Here is a 13,959-nt window from a genome sequence, read left to right as displayed (position 1 = left end):
AAAATGAGCCATTACTATACGTCTCTAATGCCTTTACTATAGGAAACAATCAAGTCATAAACCTCTGCTACATTGATTTATTATTATATTTCTTATTATACCAAACCCCGAGGCGAAAGGAATCTTGACTAAAAGGGCCTGCAGCAGAGGAAGAGCAAGACTGGTACCAGCCACGTGGATACTTACAGGGACTGACGTCTCTGTACCTATTTCGGTTTTTGTTCTTAGGAAGCTTGGCCACTCTACATGGGAAGTCACTGGCTTCGTGTCGGATATCCTACAAAAAAGAATAAAGACATTTAACTGACTGCCAGGCACTGAGGAAGACTCAGCAAAGAAACAGACATCAAAGAGAGCTGGACAGTATGGGAAACGCAAGGTGATAATTCAGAGGTATGTATCAGGTCATGGGGGAAAACCGAGGAGGAACGAGCACAGGCCTGGGGTGGGAGGCAGTGATGTGGGGCAGGAAGATGGAAAGATGAGGAAGAGGGCAGAGAGACAGACAGGAGGGACAATTTACTCTGGAACACTCCGCACAGCAAAGGCATGGGGGCTGGAGATCGCATCTCATGCCAGGAACAGTGAGTGGGCAGTAGGAGGTATGACAGACGGCTGGAGGACACGGTGGGTAGCCCAGATCACGGAGAGCCTTGAAAGCCAGGCCTGGGAGTTCCAACTGCAATTTCTATAAAGCTACGATTATTAAAAATAGATAAAATGTAATTTTATGCCAACAAACTATCCAACTGCTTTCCTAGGAAAGCAAATCCTATTTTTGTGGTAAACAAATCCTATCACCCCTGTTTCAATGGAAGACTACACCATGGCTCCTGATCACACCTAAAATTCCACTATAATCACATTAAACAATCTTTTATTTGTATTTGTTTTATTACTAAAAAATAAAATACACAAAACAACGTGAATGTACTTACTGCCACTAAACTGTGTACCTAAAAATGGCTAAAATGGAACACTTTATGTTTTGTATATTTTAACCATAATTTTAAAAAAAAGACACCATCCCCCATGGTGGGAATAGGAGAGCAGACAACAGCAATAGAATTCTGGAAGCTGGAAATCAGGCTGATTAGTGGTTGGCAGTTGTGAGAAAGCAAAATTACAAGTGAACAGTAAGAAAGCCAGACTGCCAGCCGGGCGCGGTGGCTCAAGCCTGTAATCCCAGCACTTTGGGAGGCCGAGACGGGCGGATCATGAGGTCAGGAGATCAAGACCATCCTGGCTAACACGGTGAAACCCCGTCTCTACTAAAAAATACAAAAAAAAAAAAACTAGCCGGGCGAGGTGGCGGGCGCCTGTAGTCCCAGCTACTCGGGAGGCTGAGGCAGGAGAATGGCGTAAACTCGGGCGGCGGAGCTTGCAGTGAGCTGAGATCCGGCCACTGCACTCCAGCTTGGGCGACAGAGTGAGACTCCGTCTCAAAAAAAAAAAAAAAAAAAAAAAAGAAAGCCAGACTGCCCGAGATTTTCACTCCAGATTCCTCCAAAGGCTCTGGCTGTGCTCCCGTGGAGGAGTGGGATTCCCTGCAGGGGACAAAGGTAGAGCCATCTGGGAAGACCTGGATTGCCATCTCATTCCCCAAGCTCCTTCCAGGCTCCTCAGACTTCTGCAGAAATCTAAAGACATACTTTCTGGAAAAATGTAAACCAGGAGGTCTATGAACTGCAGCAAGACTGCTGGCACAGTGGAAGATGTGAGCGCTCCACCAAAAATGGGGTAAGAGCGGCCATGCACAAGCCAAACACCAGGAACTCAAGTCCTTTTCCCCAAGAGACACTCACACTGCTGGCCGCTAGACCCTTCTCCTCCAAGTAGGAGGCAGAACATCTCTAGATAATCTGACCAGGCAAAAGGCACAACCAAAAGACATCCTCAGACTGCACAACTGGCAGCCTCCCTAGAGGCCCTGTGGCTAGCGCAGTGTTCACAGGCCCCTTACACCTGCTCAAGACTCTCACACTCCAATAAGCCCTTACTCTCCACCACATGCAGATACCACTGATGATCAGATATAACAGGAAAGTCTCTAACAAAAAAACAAAAAACAAAAACCAGAAAAAAAAAAAAAAAACAACCCTTAGAGGAAACAAACTGCAGAGAATAGAAAGATTTAAAATATATACTAATATACTAAGAAAGAAAAGTCATCTTGCATCTATGTATTAAGAACAGAATGTTATATAAAATAAAGATGTCTCTCGAAACTTAAAAACAAGATAGCAAAAATGACAAGTTCAACTGAAGAATCAAATAGAAGTAGAAGAAATCCCCCTGCCCAAGAAAGTAAAGTCAAGAAAAAAAAATAGAAAATTAGCAAACAAAAAAATACAAGGAAAGAAAACATCAAAAAGTAATTCAAGAAAACCTCCCCAACCCATCCAGTACTCTGCATAATGACAAAAACAGGCCCATTCTAAGGCACAGTAATTGCAATCCCAGAATTCTGTGGACAAAGAGAATGTTCTGTACGTTTTTGGGAAGAAAAAACAGTTCACTTTCAAAGGATGAGGCGATTAGCATAGCTTCAGATTTTGCAAGAACACTGAAAGCTGGCCAGCAATGAAGCAATGCCTTCAAGATTCTAAGAACAATGATTTCCACCTGGAATTCTATACCTAGCCCAACAGACATGAAATGAGAAGGGACAACAAAAACATTCCAAGGTGGGTGGATCGCCTGAGGTAGGAGTTCAAGACCAGCCTGGCCAACATAGTGAAATCCCGTCTCTATTAAAAATACAAAAATTAGCTGGGCGTGGTGGCGGGTGCCTGTAATCCCAGCTACTCGGGAGGCTGAGGCAGGAGAATCACTTGAACCCAGGAGGCAGAGGTTGCAGTGAGCTGAGATGGCGCCACTGCACTCCAGCCTGGACAGCAAGAGCAAAATTACATCTCAAAAAAAAAAAAAAATTCCCTGATGTGTAAGGTCTCAATACCTTTATCATCCATGCTCCCCTTTTCTCAGTAATCACCGGAGCATCTTTTCCACCTGAGTGATTAAATAAACCAAGAAAGAGAAAGATATAGGATACACGGGGGGTGGGGGAGAAAGACCCAAGAGTGAAGACAAAGGAAATTTCTGCAAAAACTGGAGGGAGAGACAGCACGGTGACAACTACATGACAGACACGGGAAGTGAGCAGGCTGGATTGGAGGAGTATGACTCACGAGATAGCTGTGTGAACACGCTATCCCAACCATGCCATACCAACCATGACCTAACAAAACTACCAGAGGAAAACGAGAAGACCTGAAATTCAGGAAACTGGATATCCAGTAGAGAAGAAAAGCAAAGAAAGTCTCAAGATGACAGCTGTGAGTGGCAAGTCTATAGACCAACCACCTAGATACACGGAGAATGGAAATTGCAAGTGGGATGTCTCCAAGGAAAAACTTGAAACTGAAACCGCTCTGTCCAATACAGTAACCCCGAGCCACATGTGGCCAGTCTGACAAGAGATGTTCTGTAAGTGTAAAATATGCATTGGATTTTGAAGACTTAGTAACAAAAGAAATAATAAAAGCAAAATATCTCAAGTATTTTAAATACTGACCATTTATTGAAATAACATTTTGAACAAACTGGGTTAAGTAAAAGATACTATTAATTTCATCTGCTTCTTTTGACCTTTTTTACCACGGCTACAAGAAAAGGGAAAATCATGTATGTGGGTTGTAATATGCGTCTACTGGACAGCACTCCCTGATCTTGTGGAAAATTGTTCTGTAAGGCTATAAGAAGATATGGGAAGATTAGCAAAAGGTACAAAGAAAACTATGCAAATAAAAAAGAAGGCAATTATCATGGGGTATGGTGGCATGCATCTATAATCCCAGCTACTTGGGAAGCTGGGGCAGGAGGCTCACTTGAGCTGAGAAGTTTGAGATGAGTCTGGACAACATGGCAAAACCCACCTCTACAAAAAATATAAAAATTAACCCAGCGTGGTGACAAGTATCTGTAGTCTCAGCTATGCAGGAGGCTGAGGTGGGAGGATTGCTTGCGCCCAGGAGTCCTGGGCTGCATGCGCTATGCCGATTGGGTGTTCACACTAAGTTTGGCATCATTATGTTGACCTCCCAGGAATGGGGGACCACCAGGTTGCCTAAGAAGGGGTGAACTGGCCCAGGTTGGAAATAGAGCAGGTGGAAATTCCTATACTGATCAGCAGTGGGATCGTGTCCACAAAGAGCCACTGAACTCTAGACTGGGCAACATAGTAAGATCCCATCTGTTTAAAAAACAAAATAGGAAAAAAAATTAAAAAGTCAATTATTAACAACAGAAATGTTTAAAAAAGAAACACAATACAGTACAATACTATCTGTGACTACGTACAGAGGCAAATAATGTAAACAATGAGTACCAATTTAACCAAAAGGTAAAACATTGGGAGAATGGGGGAGGTGAAGCAGAGGGAAGGAAAAGAAAGGGGATGGCTGTTTAAGAAAACTAAATCCTCCACCTTAGTAATGGTCTCGATTAATATACCAAAAGATAAACATTTTGAGGTGGGCACGGTGGTATGTGCCTGTAGTCTCAGCTACCTGAGAGGCTGAGGCGGGAAGACCGCTTGAGCCCAGGAGTTCAAGGCTGCAGTGAGCTACGGTGGTGCCACTGTACTCCAGCCTGGGCGACAGAGTTAAGACCCTGTCTCTGAAAAATAATAAAAAGAATGTATAAGTTTAAAAAAGATAAACATTTTGCTTAGAAATATGGAGATACAAACAAGCTGTAATCAATCAGCAGAACAAAGACTGGGAGTGGTGGTTGATGAGAAAGACCAGAGAAATGGTCTGAGGTGGGGGCGGCAAACCACCAGATTTTGTTTTTCTCAAATGATGGGGTTTTGCTCTTGTTGTCCAGCCTATTAATTTCATCTGCTTCTTTTGACCTTTTTTACTATGGCTACAAGAAAAGGTAAAATCAAGTATGTGGGTTGTATTATATGTCTACTGGACAGCACTCACTGATATTATGGAAAATTGTTCTGAAATAGTGCGATTTCGGCTTACTGCAACCTCTGCCTCCTGGGTTCAAGCAATTCTCCTGCCTCAGCCTTCCACGTAGCTGGGATTATAGGCATGCACCACCATGCCTGGCTAATTTTGTATTTTAGTAAACAGACAGGGTTTTACCATGTAGGTCAGACTGGTCTCGAACTCCTAACTTCAGGTGATCCACCTGCCTCGGCCTCCCAAGGTGCTGGGATTACAAGTGTGAGCCACCGCACCCAGTCAAACCACTGGATATTATCATAAACCGATTAAGGTACTATTTGACTCCTTGAGTCATGTGCATATTCAACTTAGATTTTTTAAAATGTCCACATTCTGCTATTCTGCTTATTTATTTACAAAACTATAAAATGGCAGGTAAGAGTTTTTGACTTATACTAGAAAGCAACTAATAACAGAATGATGGAGCTGGGAGTGGTGGCTCACGTCTATAATCCCTGCACTTTGGGAGCCAAGGTCGGAGGATTGTTTGAGCCCAGGAGTTCGAGATCAGCCTTGGGCAAAAAAATGATACCTCGTCTCTACAATAAACTTAAAAAATTAGCCGGGTGTGGTGGCGTGCACCTGTGGTCCCATCTACACAAGGGGTTGAGGCAGGAGGATCACTTGAGCCCAGGAGATTGAGGTTACAGTGACCCACAAATGCATCACTGCACTCTAGCCTCCCTAACCTGGGCAACAGAGCGAGACCCTGTCTCAAAAACAAAAACAAACCCCACACGAAAAAACGACAGCATGATGACAGATTACAAACCTACCTAAAAGTAAATAAATTAATCCAATAGTAACACGTCCACTGCATCACTTACAGATGAGATTAAGCTTTCAGGGAAACGCCATACAGCACAGAGAGAGAGAGAAAAAAAAAAACCTGAAAGAGTAAAAATCTAGGTCTTAAATTTGTTGTTCTACTTATCATTTGGAAGCATTCAGCAGTGAGTACAAATTCTGCCCTTGAAGTGAAAAACAATCTGGTCAGTCCAGCTGGTGTGACTGGATGAAGATGTAAGAAATATCTGATACAGATAAACCACTCGGCTAACGAATATATACTCGGAGCAAATAAGGGCCAAAAATGTCAATAACAGTTGCAACTGATTTTATTCAGCCAAAAGGATTATGCATATGTACTTTTTTTGGTGTGTGTGTGCATGCCTGAGAGAAAAATAAAAAAAAAAGAAGAGATGGAAGAAGGAAAACGTGGAGATGTCATTTAACAAAGACATTGGGAAAATAAAAGGTATCTACGTAATACTTTTAAAAAAATAGATTTTAAAATTAAGGTATACTCAGAGTAAAATGCAAAGATCTTAAGTATGTACTTGAGTAAGTTTTTAAAACTGCCTTTAAGGTATATTTTACAAATAATAAAACATACCCACTTAAGGGTTCAGTGAGTTTTAAGCAATGTCTACAACCATTTAACTATCAATGCAACCAAGATACAAAACATTTCCATCACCCCAAAAAGTTCACTTGTGCTTCTGGTTCCAGTCAATTCAACCTTCCACTCCCACTCGCCTACTGCCACCAAGGGCAACCACAGTCTGCTTTGTATTGTTCACATTTTTTTCCATACCATCTATCTAACTTACTGCATTTACTAGCACACAGTTTGCATAATACTTTTAATTCTCTGTTTTTCTTCCCGATACTGTTAATTTGTATGTCTTCTCTTTTTTCTTGGCCAGTTTAGCTAGAAATTTATCAATTTTATTGATCTTTACAAAGAACCAGCTTATCAATTTAATTGATTTTCTTTGCTCTTTGTTTTATACTTCATTAACTTCTACTCTTATTTCCTTTCTTCTTCTTACTTTGGATTTAATTTGTTCTTTTTCTAATTTCTTACAGACAGCATGTAGTTGGGTCATGCTTTTTCAATCTAATCTGACAATCTTCATCCTTTAATTCAGGTATTTAGAATATTTACATTTAATATAACGATTGGCATGGCTGGATTTAAATCTGCCATGTTGCTAGTTTAGTTGCTTTCTATTTGACTCATTTGATCTTTGTTCCTTTTTTCCCCTATCTCTGCCTTCCTTTGAATGTTTTCCTTTTTTTTCCATCTATCTTATCTCTACCATTGGCACATTAGCCATATCTCTTTATTTTCACCTTTAGCGGTTCCATCTGGTTTACAATATGCATTTAATTCATAATGGTCTACTTTCAAATAATAGCGCATTTTACCAAAAATATGACAACAGCAATTGTCCACTTACCCTTTATGCTATTATCATACATCTTTACTTCTGTGTTATAAATATATTACTTTTGCTTTAAATTTTTTTTTTTTTTTTTTTTTTTTTGAGACGGAGTCTCGCTCTGTCGCCCAGGCTGGAGTGCAGTGGCCAGATCTCAGCTCACTGCAAGCTCCGCCTCCCGGGTTTACGCCATTCTCCTGCCTCAGCCTCCTGTGTAGCTGGGACTATAGGCGCCCGCCGCCTCGCCCAGCTAGTTTTTTGTATTTTTTAGTAGAGACGGGGTTTCACCGTGTTAGCCAGGATGGTCTTGATCTCCTGACCTCGTGATCCACCCGTCTCGGCCTCCCAAAGTGCTGGGATTACAGGCTTGAGCCACCGCGCCCGGCCTTAAATAAATTTTAAAATGATAAAAATATATTTCATATTTATATATGTCACTTTTAGCAGTCCTCATTCTTTTAGATATATCCAAATTTCCATCTTTTATTATTTCTCTTCTGCTTCAAGGACTTCCTTTTTTTTTTTATGCTAGTCTGCTAGCAACAAATATTCTGCCTTTATTTTTTCCCCAAATAAGTCTTTATTTCACTGCCTTTTTTTTTTTTTGAGAGATGTGGTCTTGCTGTTGCCTAGGCTGGAGTGCAGTGGCGGTCCTAGCTCACTCCAGCCTTGAACTACTGGGCTCAGGCAATCCTCCCTCCTTAGCCTCCAGGCTAGCTAGAATTACAGGTGTGGACCAGCACATCCAGCCAATTTATTTCATTTTATTTTTTGTAGAGACAGGGTCTGGCTATGTTGCCCAAGCAGATCTCAAGCGATCCTCCTGACTCAGGCTCCCAAAGTGCTGGGATTGCAGGCATGAGACACTGTACCAGGCCTACTTTGGTTTTTTTTATTTTGCTGAAGGTTTGTTGAAATGCTTGAATCTGTTGCCTTATAGTTTTCATTAAACCTGGAAAAAATTTGAACATTATTCCTTCAAGTATTTTGGGGGCAGACTTGTTTAATATTGTTCCATATGTCACTAAGGATCGCCCCAATCCACATTTTTTTCCTCTCTGTACTTCACTTGGGTATATTCTCATATAGATGTTCACTGTTTTTTTTCTTCTGCAGTGCCTAAACTGCTACTAATCCTATCCAGTTAAAGTCTCATTTCAGATACTGTATTTTTCTTCTTTAGAAATGGTATTTGGTTCTTTTTCTTCCATTATCCTCATCATGTTGTTTTTCTTTAAATCTACTAAGTTATTTATAACAGCTGTCTTAATGTCTTTATCTGCTAATTTATCATCTGTCATTTCTGGGCTTGTTTCTATGTCTGATTTTTCTTCTAGCTTAGCATCACATTGTTTGCTTATTATTATTACTTCTTGTGTATCTGACGGTTTTCGGTTGAATATTTCTACCAAATATCCTATGTATTATGGAGGTCTGTCTCTCCATTCTGGCCGATGCAAACTTGAATGAGTGCTGGGAATTATCCATTCCCCAACAGTTGTTCTTTATCCAAGCTCATGAAGATACACCCTAGCAAGTGTATACTGTATCCAGCCAGACTCAAGGTGATCCCTTTGCAGATTTCTGGAGTTCTTTCTGTCACAGCCTGCTCATCCTTAGTACCCTGCTCCGCAAATCCTAGCCATTTCAGCCTCCTTTGAACCCCAATCTGCATCCTAAACTCAGCAAGATCGCCAGGCAGAGAGTTCATCCTAGGGCTCATCCCTTTCCAGTCTACTAAGGTAATGCTTTTATTATCACTCCATAGTTTTCGTATTAGTCACTAGATAAAAATTAGATATCAGAGTGTCAACATTTATTCAACAAGTATAAAGGGCCTAATGTGTGTCAGGCACTGTTTTGAATATTGGAGCTACAGCAAAGAACCAAACACAAAAAGTCCTTCCTTTATAGAATTTACCTTCTATGAGAGAGAGAGACAGAAAGACAAAATATATGTCAGCTGATAAGTACTAAACTGAAAAATCAAGTAGAGGAAATAAAAGGAGAAAGTTGGGGAGTTTTTTTTTTTTATGATAAGTAGGATGGTCACAAAAGACCTTCCAGTAAAAGTGACACTGTAACAGAGATCTGACGAAGGTGAGGGAGTGAGCCATGGGAATGTCTGGGGGGGAATATTCCAGGTAGGAGGACGCTTGGCATGTCTGAGGAAGAGAAGAAAGCCATTGTGGTGGGAGTGAGGGGCTAAGTGGTGGAGATGAAGCTGCAGGTCAGGGAGAGCATGCTGGATCCCGGAACAGGTATATTAGTACTATACCTGGCTAGTTAAAAAAATTTTTTTTTTTTTTGGTAGAGATGAGGTCTCATTATATTACCCAGTTGGAGGCTGGTCTCAAACTCCAGGGCTCAAACAATTCTCCAGTCTCAGCCTCCCAAAGTGCTGAGATTACAGGCATGAGCCACTGCACCTGGCCGAGGATTTCTGCTCACAGCAGTAAGTGGATCCCTTCTGGCTGCTACATGCAGATAGGATTGCAGGGATCAATGGTGTAAGGAAGGATACAGTCAGGAAGCTAAGGTAACAATGCAGCAAAGGATGCTGGTGGCTGAAACCACAGTGACAGTAACAGAAGAGGTGAGAAGGGGTCGGTTTCTGGATAATTTATTAGAAATCACAGTTTCTGGTGAATCCCTCATCTTTCCCTATTTTAGAATGGTACATGGAAAACATACACATACTCTGAGTACAAGTCTTTATATTTCATTTTGTAAGATAAAATGCCAGGCTTAGAGTCTTAAAATTGAGGGGTGATAGGACCTATACAATAAAAGGTAACTATAACATTAGTGGTTTGGAAGAAAGTAACCATACCATAACAGAAAAACAAGATTTCTGTATTCTACAACTGTATCATAGGTAAGCTAACTTTCCAACAGCTATAGAAAAAGCAGATTCATGACTAATGAACACATTTAACTGGCCTTCCACTGCAAGCACAAAATGTCCCTAGAAGATCTTTTATTATGCTAACCAAAGATTAAATAAATACTTCTAATCTACTGAATGTGTAAAATTTCCACAGAGAAAACAAAATAAAATAAAAGCCTTTAAAACTGGTAAGATGACTGCTGGGTAAACTGATGAGCCAAACCAAAAGGGAATAATAAACTTGCCATGAAACAGATTCCCAGAAGAGTCCCCTAAACAAAAACAATAAAGATGTCAGGAATCATTCAGTGTCTGCCTCAGCATTTCAGCGCTGGATCACACTAAATTAGAAATTTTACCAATGGGAAATGGTATCAACAGGTAACAAACAGATTCTTTACGGATCCCTCCTTCCCTTAGTCCATACCTCAGCGGTTTTTTTAACAGCCTCCTTGCTCCTAGTGTAGATTTCAGAAATGTGATAGAATAAAACGCCACACATCATAGATGTCAAATGTGTATGGCTCTCCTAGAGTGCAAGCCTGATCATGTGTTCCTGAAGCAGGCCTGGGTGTGCCCAAAGCTTACAGGTAAATGGTTTCCATTTTACTGTATCACTTTACATAGGCATCAGGCACCCAAAGTGATCTGAATCATTTCTGTGGTAAACCATTGTCATGGGTGAAAAAAGCAAGTCTTTCCAAAGTTATGATTTAGCTAGGCTAGGAAGATTCACAAACACTTGATCAAGTTTAAACAAAGCATCTGCTGAGCTGGAGATTTTAAAAGGGTGAAGGAAGTGAGCAGGGCAGAAACCTTCCTCACCTGAATAGTTTCTACAGCTCTTCCTCATTTCCCATCCTCCCCCACTCATTTAAGAAGATAATCGATGATCTCCCAATGAACGCAAAGGGGTAACATAAAGCTCTGGTAACAGAATGAATTAGAGCCTGGAGTTAATTAATTTTTATATTTATTCAGGAAAGCTCAATATCCATTATTCAAACACCTCCCAAATTCAATTAGGCAAAAAGTCAAACTTGGGTGAAAAGCTGACAATGTTTGATTAGAGATTTCTATTTCTCCTGAAAACACAGGCATAAAAGCCAGTTTAGCCTTGTGGAAATATTTCTATGTTTACATTAAGCACTTCATCAAGCGAAACATCACAATCTGGGTTTAACACCCTTCTCCTCGCTCCACAATTGGGTGAATGTCTCTTAGAGGCTCCACGGTAAAAATGCATTACTCATTTTAAAGCTATCTGCTAAGTGAAGAAGTAGAGACAGCAACCCATTAGCAGCCAGGAGTCTGAGAAGAAGTGCTTTGGACTCTCACCTTAGTGTCCCCTCCTAACATAGGCCCAGGCCCAAAGTAGGCACTCAACATAATTTTGTTAACAGAATTAATGGATGCTTCTAAAGGTTCCCAAAGCTTAGTATCCTTAACAATATACCAACATTCTTTACAGAACAGAACAGAAGTGCTCCTGAAAGGGAGTATGTATAAGCAAATATCTGATCCAATCCTATTTTCTCAATTACTTGTTACAAAATGGAAGTTACTGAAATTACATTTTATTTATTTATTTATTTGCAGTTGACCCACACAGGCTTCTGACCAAACAGTGCCAAAATAGTTACTAAAACATGGATTCAAAGCAGAAAGAGTAATTTTTGACAGTGATCTCTGTTTTAAAAGTCTAAAGGAAGAAAAAATTCCAAGGGTACGTTTTACTCACTGGAACTTCAGGGAACGACAAAGTCCCTTAGCACCCATCATATCTTCTAAGCTCTTCTGGAACCTCCATTCTACAAATGGTTGTCTAATTTGATTGTTCGAGTTGTTACCTGGTTCTTTAGGGAAGCTACTGGCTCTCAGAAATGTACAGACAGAGCTAGATTGAAGGGAAATGCAGAAGTATAGTAAAGGCAATGATTTAAAATGCAGTAAGTGAACACACGGTGTACATTTCCTGGAACTCTTGCAGTAGTCGCTGAATAGGGATATATATATAGAAGGGGGGTGGGGTGGCTAGCATAAAATTTTAGAAACCAGATCTTCAAAGTAATGCATCTTGAACAAATTTTGTTAATCACAAATCTCATTACAAATGAGAAAACTTCTGTGTAACAAAGTATACTCTGAGGAATACACAAATCATCAGAGGTTCAATATCTTCCAAGTCAAAAGCAAAGCTGGCCGGGCGCGGTGGCTCAAGCCTGTAATCCCAGCACTTTGGGAGGCCGAGACGGGCGGATCACGAGGTCAGGAGATGGAGACCACCCTGGCTAACACAATGAAACCCCGTCTCTACTAAAAATACAAAAAAATTAGCCGGGCGAGGTGGCGGGCGCCTGTAGTCCCAGCTACTCGGGAGGCTGAGGCAGGAGAATGGCGTAAACCCGGGAGGCGGAGCTTGCAGTGAGCCGAGATAGCGCCACTGCACTCCAGCCTGGGCGACAGAGCGAGACTCCGTCTCAAAAAAAAAAAAAAAAAAAAAGCAAAGCTATATCCTTCATATATGAAAGTTAATGAAACAATATATATGTACTACAAAAACGTTAGGAAAATATTTTTAAATTTACATATACATTCATATAAGCAATATGAAATAAGTCAAATACTTAATATTAAATGCTAAGATAAACTACACTGTTTAATAATAAAGAAAAAGCTTAAAATTAAGCTAATCAGTACCAAGTGTGTTTTGTTTTAAATTTTAAAATGACTATGTACTGAATAAGAACACATACTAAAAAGCAAACCAGAATCTTATGTGATAGTTGAATGAGAGACAGGGGTTGAGGGGAGGAAGGAGCAAAACTGGTCAGCATTGAAAAGGCAGCAGGGTACCAAGTAACTGTCCCTGCCACAGCTGGAGGAAGCATTGGGTCTGCTTGTACAGTGGTCTGGGGCAAGGTTAATAGATACTGGAGCTACAAATCACTAACAGAACAATTATGTGCACTTGGAAAACTACATGGAAAAAAATAATCAACTGCTTTACAAACTTCCCACAAATCAAGAGATAAGGGCAGGAATGAGAGTATGAAAAAATGCTTCGTGAAACTGGCATGGAGACCTCCTGGTGGAGACGTTGGGGCTCGTTTCACGCTCTGATGTACACCCACTGCTCCAAACATAAAACAATGGTCAATTAAATTTAGAGAAAACCATAAAGGCACAGCTAGGCTCGAAAACAGCATGAGAATGAAAACAAAAGGCTCCCAACTCAAAATGACCTACAAGCAAGGTATCAAACGCAGAAGATAACTAGTTAGTTCTACAAAAGATAACCAACAAATCAACTAGAAGAAAAATCCATTCCATATGCAATTTATTGTAAAGTTGTTGGGGACTTTAAAAATAAACACACTTGGGCCAGGCGTGGTGGCTCATGCCTGTAATCCCAGCACTTTGGGAGGCCAGGGCGGGCGGATCACTTTAGGTCACGAGTTCAAGACCAGCCTGGCCAACAGGGTAAAACCCCACCTCTACTAAAAATACAAAAATTAGCTAGGTGTGGTGGCACGCACCTGTAAGCCCAGCTACTCAGGAGGCTGAGGCAAGAGAATCGCATGAACCCAGGAGGCAGAGGTTGCAGTGAGCTGAGATTGTGCCACTGCACTACAGCCTGGACACAACAGAGCGAGATTCCCTCTCAAATTAAAAAAAATAAATAAATAAATAAACATACTTGGCCAGGTGCAGTGGTTCACGCCTATAATCTCAGCACTTGAGGAGGCCAAGGGCAGATCACGTGAGCCCAGGAATTCAAGACCAGCCTGGGCAACATAGTAAGAGCCCATCCCTA

The 13,959-nt window shown here is 40.9% G+C and overlaps 1 protein-coding gene across 1 annotated transcript in view; it reads right to left on the bottom strand.

Annotated features, from left to right (window-relative positions):
* PTPN1 (protein tyrosine phosphatase non-receptor type 1) overlaps window positions 1-13,959 on the bottom strand; it is a 74,520-nt gene that overhangs the window by 22,987 nt on the left and 37,574 nt on the right. Inside the window, 1 exon segment of the mRNA NM_001258193.1 lies at window positions 187-277. Coding sequence (NP_001245122.1) covers window positions 187-277 — 91 coding nt within the window.

This window comes from Macaca mulatta, chromosome 10 (assembly GCF_049350105.2).
Source record: "Macaca mulatta isolate MMU2019108-1 chromosome 10, T2T-MMU8v2.0, whole genome shotgun sequence".
Classification (NCBI taxonomy): domain Eukaryota; kingdom Metazoa; phylum Chordata; class Mammalia; order Primates; family Cercopithecidae; genus Macaca; species Macaca mulatta.
The sequence above is the reverse complement of the archived record's forward strand: the minus strand, read 5'-3'. Positions and strand labels throughout refer to the sequence as shown.